Genomic DNA, 11,735 nt, shown 5'->3' with positions numbered 1-11,735 from the left:
CAGCTACTCAGCTGTTCACAGTAGATTCCCCCATGGAGTTGATTAGTAGTCTCATCATGGGAAATACTACATCCAGCTTCCCAGCCACTCAACCAGGCCCAGCCAAGTTGACACACAAACTTAACTACCACACCTAGTAAAGGAGACAGCCCAGATGCCCTTTAAGCAGAGAATTCCACTTCTAGGTATCTATTCTAAAGAAACTTTTGGGCATGTATATTAGGAGATATGCTTAAATATGTTCATTGTAGCAATGCTTATAATAGCAAAACAAACAGAAATGCACTACCTTCAAGAGGAGACTGGTGGGTGGCATAGAGAGTACAATACTATGCAGCATTTAGCATGAATGAAATAGTTTGATACACGAATATGGATAAATCTTAGAAATACAATCTTAAGTAAAAGAAATCAGTTGAAAAGATTATATACAAAAATTATATACACTAAAACTTCAAGATAGTGGTTGCCTATGGGGAAGGAGAGGAGGAAGCGATTGTGGGTATGAGAAGATATGACTTTATTTAGCTGTACCCATAAAATTTTTTACATCTTTTTAAAAAAGATATCTGAAAGAATATAGCAAAATTGGTTATAACTGGGTTGTGGGGATAGCTTTTGGTTATATTATTTCCTGTTCTTTCTAAATGATTGATATATCATAATTTAAAATTCCATAAAGATAAAGTGATTACATCACTGTGTGCTCTCAGGAAATGCTAGCTTCCCTTCTCTATAACCAACATTTTGGTTATTATTACATATTTGGTTATACATTTGTTCAGAGATTGTTTCTCAAATAGCTTAAACCCAGAAGGCCTCCTCATATAAAAGAAGTTGGGAGGTAGGTTTTACAGGGCTGATATGATAGATTCATGATCACACCTGACATGTATTTTCTGTCTTTCTGCTTTAATGAACTGGTTTTCATCCCCAAGGTCCCCTCATGGTCCAAGATGACTGTTGGAACTCCATCCAGGCTTTGCATCTTAGTTCCAGCAACAGGAAGGGTAGAAGAAAGGCCATCCACCAGCCTTTTAAGGAGGCGTCCCTGAATTTCTACCCAACACTTCAGATTACTTCTTATTGGCCAGAATTTAGTCATATGGCTAGATCTTGCTGAAAGGCAGGCTGCAAAATGTAGTCTTTTTAGCTGGATACATTGCCCAAGATAGGTAACTAAGGAAGAAGAAAATTGATACTAGGCAGCAACTGGGTGTCTCTGTTACAAACCAGAACCTAAAAGTTACTGGCTTCTAAGGTATAGCACAATTTTCATTTCAACTGAAAGTTGGAAATTTGAAAGCATGGAAAGCACTTTCATAAGTTTGCTACAGACTAAGTATATTAAAACTTGCAAGTGTTGTCTTCAAAATCAGAGATGTGTAAATTTGAGGTGACTGTTAGTGAATAAACTGAGTCATATTGTATCTTTTTTCAGAGTGAAAAACATGCTCAAAATGTTAGGTTTTATTTTCAAATGCGGGGGGAACGATTTGAAGTGCCTGATAAGCAAGTGAAGATGCAGGCTATGAATTTTCAGGTGAGTGGTCTAAGTTGATATTGCAGTTATAAACTTTTGAGTTTTTCAGCCTTTCTAACAAGATTGTGATTATTTCAGGTGCATGGGAGTGGAGTAGTGGACAGAAACAAATTTTGTGATCTTTGCAACATAGGTTTTAGCTCCCCAATTGTTGCTCATTCTCACTATATGGGGGGAATCCATGCTAAAAACCGGAAGCAATTAATGGGAGAACGGGGTCAGATATCTCCATCAGGATTTCAGCCAGAAATGGGTAAGGTTCCATTCACCTCTTTATCTTCATTAGAGGGGCTGTATATCTCTTTTTTTTTTCCCCATATCTACCATCTGTTTTTATTGGGCAAGTTTTTACTCTGGGGCCATAACTTAATTATTCTTTATCTGCCCAGTTAATTTCTGTGTCCTTGTCTTTTAATACGGAGACTATAATTACTAGCTGAATTTTAAGAAACATTGTGGCCTCTCCTTTTCAATATATTAATCCCAAATAAAAGCAAATGATTTACTACACTGCTATAAAGGAACAATGATTAAAGCCTGATGAGCTCTGCCAGCTCCTTCTTACTACTTCCACTTGATATCTATCTAACTGTATTTTTGCTTTAATACTTTCTAAAACATTGTACCTGTGCCCAGACCAATGTCTTTACCATACTATAGTTGTGACTCTAGCATCTCCTAATGATAACTGTAAAGGACACCACTAAATGAGCTATTGGACCTCTTTCTAGCCTAACAACCTATTCCTTTCTTCCTGTGAGTATATAGTAAAGATACTACCAGCATCATCAATCAGTATTTATTGAGTACTTATTTTGTACCAAATCCCAAAGATAAATAGAAAATGTTCTTTCCTCCTTCCAGTGATGTTGGGCCAAGATTGCATATGAGGAATCTGACCCAAGGTTGCCTGGGATGTATATCCTGAAAAATTAAACCTGTATTTTGAAAAATTTATTACTAGAATGAAAAACAAGATCATTAGGCCTCTGGATCAAGTAATTTACTGCGTTTTTACTAGTTTTGATATTTTAGGAATAACATTTTAGTGTCTAGGGTGGAAAATGTACCAACATTAATTTTCAACTCATCTGGCAGCATCACCCAGAAAAATCAATACCATAAGAAACATTAAAATTTCTCATTTTCTTGGTACATGCCACAGCATGGATAAACCTTGAAAATGTTATGCTAAGTAAAATTAGTCACAAAAGAGACAGATCTTTTATGATCTCATTTATGTGAAATAAACAAATGTATAGAAACCAGAATTATTAATGGTTACCAGGAGTAGGAGAGAGAGGGGAAAATGAGGAGGTTTTGTTTAGGGGGTAGTGAGTTTATATCAACAGTGGTGGAATAATTTGGGAAACAATAGTGATAATGATTGCACAACTTGAAAAATGAAACCAGTGTCACTGAATTACACATGTAGAAATAGTTGGGGAAAAAGAAAAAACTTACTTTCTTAATAAATGAAACCATAAATATTTTTAACTATTCTATTCTCTCTAATTTTGTATGTTTGTTTTTCTGCCCCTCAGTCTAAAGATGGACAGGATCAATGTGCCCTACAAGAGAAAGCTTGTAAAATCTTATTCATCTCCAGAATTCATTGATTTGGGTTTAGAGATGAAAGAGTTCTGAAATGATTGGGATTATGAAAACATGCATAATTTTATAGCCTTAGACAACTGCATATGTTTTATTCTGATATAAACATCACAAATCTAGACTAAATAAGTGACTTACTATGCAGCTCAAGAAAGAAACCAACTCACAAGTTGATACCATCTGTTTCATCTTGGCTAATTTCTAGAATCATCCTGAAACAGCTCTTGGGGTTTCATTGTTTCTCAAAATGAATATAATTAAGCAATGTCTGATGCTGAACATTCTTTCCTTCCCATGTCTCTATTGGAGAAACTTGGTGACCAGCTTATATTCAAACTTTCATTTGGACAGAAGGGAATATTTTTTAACTTAGTATCTTTATCTAGCAGCCCTCTGTGTAAAAAGTCCAAAGACAGTGTGTTTTTAAATAATTCTAAATTTCCTTAATAGTTTTATAATTAACACAACTTTAATATCTGAACCACTTCTCATTATGACTTTTCAGCAGGTGTGCCTATTACTGCTTCTGCAGAACCAACCTTCATGAAGCCCTTTGCTGGCAAGCCTCCTCCAGGTGGGATTAAAGGCAAGATTATGTTTTCCTCTTTCCACAGTGCTTTGGATTTGAATAATCCAAATAATACTGCAAACTCTGTCCTGGATCCTTTAATAGTCTGTTAATGGCCGAACAACATTATATTAGGAAAAAGCATAAAAGAAACGAAGATAGGAGGAAGTATATAGACAAGATAAGAGAACAACCTTTTCCAGCAGAATCAAATGCAAATGGTAAACAGTAAAAATATCCCAAAATTCTTTCTTAGGAGGTGTATACTTTATAAAGCATACTAGTTTATTTATATGGCATTTTATTCTTACTGAATGAAAGGTTGGTTGTTTTCATGGAATTACAGACTTTTAGATAAGTAAGGACTGTACAAGGAGCCCTCGTGGCACAAGTGGTTTAGCACGTGACTGCTAACCAAAAGTTGGTGGTTCAAACCCACTAGCTGCTCTGTGGGAGAAAGATGTGGCAGTCTGCTTTCACAGAGATTTACAGCCTTGAAAATCCTATGGGACAGTGCTACTCTGTCTTATAAGATCGCTAAATCAATGGCAGTGGGTTTTTTATTTGGGTTTACTATTATTACTACTACTACTACTACTATTTTTTTGTTTAAGATCCTTACAGTCCATCTAGTTCTATCTGTTCACTTTCTGGAACGTGAGGCAGAAAGATTTACATTACTCCTATTTGCAGAATTAAATATAGGTGTTCTCATTTTCCATTTTATCATAGGTATACAAGGTAGTATTTTAAATGAGTATCTTGTGGTTATATCATTCAGTGAATAAGGCTGATTGAAGCATCTCTTGGGTATTTTTCTAGTCATGGTTGGGAATATAAATTAAGAATATATTTTTTTGCCCTCAAAGAACAAGTGCATAAACCAGTTGGGTTAATAACTCTTCATTGTAAGAGGCTACAGGTGGATTTTTGCATACAGTTTTGGATAGAAGAATGAAAAGTCATGGTCAAGAACTTCTTCATAGAGGAAATAGGTGATTTAGATGGATAGAAATGGGAAAATGAGAGACAAGATGAACAGAGGTCTTAGAGCTAAGAAAGAGTGGCAAGAACTCAGGCACAATAGGGAGTAATCCACTTGCTCTTCTAACCATATTTTTTTTTTCATTTTCCCCCACAGGCATCTCCTCACTACTAGTGTATTTTATTCCCTTTTCATGTTCTCTTTTCTACCCACTTCTTATCCTTACTGTTATCTCTCAACTCTTTTCTTGGGAGACCTCTCTGCTTTATGTGAAAATGTTCATTACTGCCTCCTTCTTGAAGCTCTGTTTGTCACATGTGACTCCTTATGTCCTGGTTCTTCTGTTTTTTTTTTTTTTCTTTCCTGTTATATTTGTGGGCTATTTTATTATTATTATTATTAATTACCTAACTTTTGGTATTCTCATGGTTTCATTCTTGACCCACAGTTTTCCTCACTGTGCAAACACGATCTAATCTATTCCCCTGGTTTCATCTATCTATATGCTGGTGACGTTTTGTCAAACTGGCAGCTAGACTGCTTCACCTGAAGGTCTCTTAGCCATTTCAAAATCAGTTTGTCTAAAACTAAACACATCATCTTCTCATCTCAAACCTGCACTTCCTCCAATATTCTCAAACTTAGTTGAAGGCAAAAATAAACAATTGCTCAAGTTAGAAACCGGCAGTTAACTTGAATCTACCACCACTTTCTTTACTTTCTGTATCTAATGAAATACCAAGCTGCGACTGCTTTACCTCCTGAAAGTCACTGCCCCTTTATCTCTAGCTCTGCTCCTCTCATACAAATTCAGGCCCTCAACATCTTTCCTAGAGCTGTGCTACTCCAAGTCTATTTTACGGACCAGAAGCATCAGCATAGGGAACTCTGGTAGCGTAGTGCGTAAGGCACTTGACTGCTAACCAGAAGGCTGGTGGTTCAAACCCACCAGCCACTCCCCAGAAGGAAGGTTGGGCAATCTACTTCCATAGTAATACCGCCTTGGAAACGCAAGGAGGGGTCGCTATGAGTCAGGTCCGACTCGACGGCAAACAACAACAACAACATCAGCATCAGCTGAGAGCTTGTTAGAAGAAAAAGCATAGCAGGCCCCACTACAGACCTACTGATTTAGAATCTGCATTTTAACAATATCCCTAGGTGATTTGGACTCACAGTACATTTTGAGAAGCTTCGTCCTAGAATATTACCACAGCTTCTTAACCACTCTCCCTGCCCCAAAATCCACCCTCAACGTAGCTGTTAAAATGTTTTACCTAAACTGCAAATATTTCTGTCGTCACTCCTCTGCTTAAAAACCCTTCATTGTTTTTGTATTTTTTAAGAATAAAATCTGGGCTTCTTAGCTTTCTACCATCTTGTCCCTGTTTACCTTCTCCAGGTTTACCCTCTGCTGTTTCCTCCCGTGATCTGTGTGGGTCAGTACCTACAAATTGCTTATGGTTTCCAAAAACCACTACCCTATCTCTAGTCTCTGTGTCCTTGTTCGTGCTGTCTACTTTGCCTGGAATATCCCCATACTCCTCTTTTTCTGGCTGTCTCCCATCCTTTCTTTAACATGATGCTTCCCTGGAAGCCTTTCCATTTCCTTCAAAGCTAATCTTCTGTGCTTCCTTAACCTGCATGTCTAATTATCTCTCCATGTGTATTTTTCACTCATTATAATGTAAGATCTTTGAAGGAAGGGACTAACTCATCTATATGTCCAGTGCTGAAGATAGAAACTGGCACAGAGTAGGCCTACCTCAGTAGAGGTTAGGTCAATTTGTGAATCAGTGAACTTTTAATTAATCTTTATTTATTGAGTGCTTATTCTATGTCTGTACTATTTCAGTTTCCTATTTAGTGTTATTCAGCATGTCCCAAAACATTGCATGGAAATCTGGTTTTAGCTAGGTTTTTAAGGAGTTTTTTTTTTTTTAGGAAAGTGTAGAAGTAGAAGTGGTAGTGTTTCTGGATGTAGAAGTAGATGTTTGGTGAAATGAATGACAGAGTTCCACTTATTAGGGTATTTTTGGTATTGCTGGACTGAGGGTATTTGAAATAAGTGGCTTCTAGTTTAGAAGCTTTAGGTAGATTTGAATGGAGTTATGAGAAGTGTTTGCTCTCTGGACACTTCTGAAAGAAGGCCCATTTTAGTACTTTGATCTGAACTTCCAACATCAATAGAATGAAGGAAGGAGGGTGTGGGTTAAATTCTCACCTGAGGGTGGGCAGGACTGATCATCAGCCTATTTAATCTAGACATTGAGGTAATTTTACATTAGTCTCTGAAGCTAGAGCTCAAAGAATAATTTCTTAATGTTCCCTTGACTATTCCATTTTGGGAGCAGTAAACATTACAGGATTAAAAATAGTTGGAGAATTTTTAATAGTGGAAATTAGACAATGAGAATTTGAAAGAACAGTAGTAACAGCAGAAGCCTATCTTACAAGTGAGTAACTAGTAATACAAAAACAATTTAATGTGTGCCATCTTAACTATTTTACTTTTAACATTACATTTTCCCCCTTCTTTCTGTCTCTGCCTTCCTCTCCACCAACTATTATTTGTATATGTTTCTCCCCATATCTTATATCTTTCTCTTTTTCTTCATCATTCTCACTGCTTTTTTCATTTCCCACATCCAGCCCCAGATCTTATTAGCACAGGAATGGCTACCATAACGATATGGAACTAAAGTATGTATGTATTTTTTTATTTATTGTATTTGTTTTGTTTATCTTACTAATTACCTGGCCCATTGTTGCACTTAGATATTTCATCTTCATCTGAAACTCAACATAACTAAAACTGAATTAGTAATCTCTTTACACTTGAGTTTCCAAAGTTTTCTGTCTTTGCCAGTAGTACCACTATTTGTTCAGCCACCTACATTTGAATCTTTGAGGGCATCTTCAATTATTTAAATCTCCATATCCTATCAAACAGCAAGTCTTATCAAATCTTAGAAATATTTCTCTTTTCTGTACCCTTTCATTCCATGTCCAGTAATATCACCTGACACTTTAATTCTAACAACCTTCTAGAAGACTTTGGTTATATTTTATTGTTCTCTCACTTCCTAGTAGCAAGATTCCAATCCTAGATCATTCCCATCGTCTATGATATCTACTTCTACATTCAGGCTACTTAGTGCCACTATGGAAATTTATATAAAGCTAGAGATTGAGTGGAGTCCCTGGGTTGTACAAACAGTTAACATGTTCCCTTGGCTGCTAACTGAAAGGTTGGAGGTTCAAGTTCAGCCACAGGCACATTGGAAGAAAGTCCTTGTGATCTCCTTTTGAAAAATCAGTCATTGAAAATGCTGTGAAGCACACTTCTACTCTGATGCATATAGGGTAGCCATGAGTCAGAATTGACTCACGGCAACTGGTGGTAGTGGTGGTGCAGAGATTGGGTACCTCTATGGAGTCTTGGTGTCCAACCTCATTTGGGTTTTAGTCCTCCTTAATCCTTTTCCTTTTTTTGACTTTCCCCTCAGCAAAGATTTTAAATCTAGACCATTCTCTGAGACTCTCTTCTGCCTTTCTCTCCTTCCTCACACTCTTCAGACAAGCTTCTTTCTTTCTTCATCAAGAAAAAATTAACCATCACATGTGGATTACCAAGTATTCTGTCTTGAGAAAATCTTCCCTTAATCCTAAATCCCCTTCCTTTAGTTACTACACTATCCCCTTCTTTTCTTACCAGTTTTCTTTCTTTCTTTTGGCCAGGGTAATCTCTTCTTCCTATCTTCACTTTGTATCTACTGCTCCTCAACTCACTGCCATTTTTTTGGGAAACATCCCCCAGTCCTCCATACCACCACTTCACTGAAACTACTACTCATAGGGTCATAATGACTTCTGAATTTCCAAGCCCAATGGACATACGCTATTGGACCTCTCTACTGCATTTGACTCCATTCACCAATCGTCCTTTTTTAAAGTATCTATTTCCTGAGGCCCATCCTCTGATACTGCTATCTCCTATTCATCCTTATAAATCTTTCCTTTACTTTATGACCTTTTCATGGACTCCTCCCCATCTCACAGCTTAGTTTAAAGGGTGGCATGGCACTATCCAAGGTATTATTATGTTGCTATTTCTCTCTCTACCCATATATTGTCCTCAGGAGCTCTTGTCCACTCTCATGGTTTTAACTACCTCCATGTGTTGACATCTCCAAAATCTCTGACATCTCTTCTGTCCTTCAGCTTCCTATGTCTTAATTTTCTGATGGACACCTTTACATGGAAGTCCCACAGATACCTCAGACTGTGTGTCTATTTTTTTTTTAATTGCAAGAAGTTCCTGTAAACGTCTGTTTTTCTCATGCAATTTCCTCAGCCTAAAATGGTCTGCCGAACTCTTGTCTTCAAGTTAACCATTTTTCATTCTTCCAAGTTTAGCTAAAGCATCATCTCTTCTAATAGCCTTCTCCAAACCCCTGTACTGGGCTAAGTGCCTATGCTTCTTTGAACTCTCATATTCCTTTGGGTCTTCAACAAATGTTAGTTTTCCTGAAATGATTTTGTTCTCCTGTCAATTTTAAAACAAGTAAATCGGACACTTTCTATTTATCTTCATAAGATAATTCCCACAGTAAGTTACCTTTTTACTTACATGTAGCTCTCAATTTTTTTCCCCCTCTATTTAAGATATTAGACCAATGGTTCTCAACTGTGGGTACACATTACAATCATACTTTTAGAAATTCCAATGCTCAGGCTGTTCCTTAAATCAATTAAATTAGAATCTGTTGAGAGCTAATGTTTTCTTTTTTTTCACTCCTCCAAGTGATTCCAATATGGAGCCCAAATTGAGAACCACAGTGTTGGACTATAGGAGCATGCGTTTTCCCAATCCATACTTTAAAAATAAAGACCTTAATCCGGGAAGTTAAGAGATAAGGCTGTGATTAGAGTAGTGGGCCCTACAAGTGTTAGGATATGGAAGATTCTGAAAGGTACAAGATACAAAGAAGCCTGCATTTCTGGAAGAACTCATAAGCAATCTTAGCAGACCAAAGGCAGTGAAGTCGGACAGAGTGAAGGATCAGATTCTGAGAAAATGGAGAGATTGAGAAACATAGTGGAGGCAGGTTCTAAGAAGATTAGATCAGGAGTTTTGATGTCGGGGCCAATGGATAGGCTTCTTATCTTCACAGAAAGGGTTTACATGTTATTATGTTGGTGTCAGGTGCCATCGAGTCAGTTCTGACTCCTAGTGATCCTGTGTATAATAGAATGAAATGCTGCCTGTTTCTGCACCATCCTCTGCCCATTGTTGTCAATCCACCCAACTGTGTCAATCCATCTCATTGAGAGCCTTCCTCTTTTATTTTCTGAGAGCTCTATATCCTAGAGAAGAAAAGAAAATCAGGAACATTACTGTGTGAAAAAGCCAAGAGCTAAGGTGTGATAATCATTAAACCACAGTTCTAGAACTGCCTCTGGCTCTTTCATACATAACCTGCAGCTCCTTTAAACCCCTGTATTACCTATATTAGAATCTTATTTCCAATGTCATTTGTGGAGAAAGAATGGAGGAACTAAGAGAACATCGTATACAGTATACTTTATAAGTACTAAACAAATATGTAAAATCTGAACTATAAGTTTATTATCAAATGAAGATCATTGGCTTTATTATCTTGGGCAGTGTTTCTCAAGCATGGCTTCACAGTGAAATCAAGCTTTCAAAAAGTACAAAAGCCTGGTTCCACACCTAGGGATTCTGATTTAATTTTGATGTGGAGTTGCAAGGTGAATATTTTTAAAGTATACCATATGATTCTAATGTGTAACCATCACTGAGAACCACTAATCTGGGAGAAACTTGGAATCTTGCTTCTCTTGCATAGGTTTTGTTGTTGTTATTGTTAGGTGCTGTCGAGTTGGACTCGACTCACAGCGACCCCTCCTTGGGTTTCCGAGACAGTATCACTATGAAAGTAGATTGCCCAACCTTCCTTTGGAGGAGTGGCTGCTGGATTTGAACCGCCATCCTGCTGGTTAGCAGTCAAGTGCCTTAGGCACTACACTACCAGAGTTTGGTGTCCTCAAAATGTATGGTATTGGCCAAATTAATCTGAGTCTTAGTTCCTACACTCATAAGGATAGTAATAATATCCTTGGAAAGGCTTGTTGTGAGGATACTGAGTCTTGGGTTTAATTCTTAGCTTTCCAGGAAGTACAGAATATTCATTGTTAATCAGTCTCAAATCAGGGACCCACTGACCACAAACAGACTTGGAAGTTGCTGCTAAATAACCAAGGAACTGGGAAGATGTGTTGTTCTTAGGTGCTATTGAGTTGGTTTCAACTCTCAGTGACTCTTTGTCCAACAGAACAAAACACCGCCAGTCCTGTGCCACCCTTAAAATTGTTCCCACGCTTGAGCCCACTGTGCCAGTTCATGTTGTTGAGGGTCTTCCCCCCACCCTTTTTAAACATTAATTTCAATTTATTAAAAATGCTAGTTAATACCATAAGGAGCCCTAGCAGCATAATGGTTAAGCGCTAAGCTGCTAACAGAAGGGTTGGGGGTTTGAACACACCAGTCACTCCCAGGAGGATCTTCCTTTTTTTTTGCTGATGCGCCACTTTACCCAGATGATATCCTTCTCCAGAGAATGGTCCCTTCTGACAGCATGACCAAAATAAAAGAGACGAAGTCTGGCCATTTTCACTTCTAAGGAGCATTCCGACTATAATTCCTCCAAGATAGATTTATTCTAGCAGCCTACATTATATTCGTTATTCTTTGCCAGCACCAAAACTCAAATTTGTCAGTTCTTCTGTGGTCTTCCAGCTCTCACATGCTTATGAGGCTATTGAAAATACCATGGCTTGAGTCAGGTGTGCCTTAAGTCTTAAGTGACATCTTTGCTCTTTAAAGAGGAAAGACACTTATTTATTTATTTATTTATTTATTTTAAGAGCTTGTTTTACATTCAACGTAATGTGTACATTTACTTTCATTGCCCGTTCACCATGTCCAACCCTAACCCAGT

General features: G+C 37.5%; 1 protein-coding gene across 1 annotated transcript in view; it reads left to right on the top strand.

The window, feature by feature from the left end:
• The window catches only part of ZMAT1 (zinc finger matrin-type 1), a 39,836-nt gene that overhangs the window by 19,856 nt on the left and 8,245 nt on the right, over positions 1-11,735 (top strand). The window contains exons 3-4 of the mRNA XM_007952192.2: positions 1,442-1,543; positions 1,622-1,796. Coding sequence (XP_007950383.2) covers positions 1,442-1,543; positions 1,622-1,796 — 277 coding nt within the window. The remainder of the gene's footprint in view (positions 1-1,441; positions 1,544-1,621; positions 1,797-11,735) is intronic.

The sequence above is a fragment of the Orycteropus afer genome, unplaced genomic scaffold (genome assembly GCF_000298275.1).
Source record: "Orycteropus afer afer isolate SDZICR_OR568_19922 unplaced genomic scaffold, OryAfe1.0 scaffold00327, whole genome shotgun sequence".
In the NCBI taxonomy this organism is placed as follows: domain Eukaryota; kingdom Metazoa; phylum Chordata; class Mammalia; order Tubulidentata; family Orycteropodidae; genus Orycteropus; species Orycteropus afer.
The sequence above is the reverse complement of the archived record's forward strand: the minus strand, read 5'-3'. Positions and strand labels throughout refer to the sequence as shown.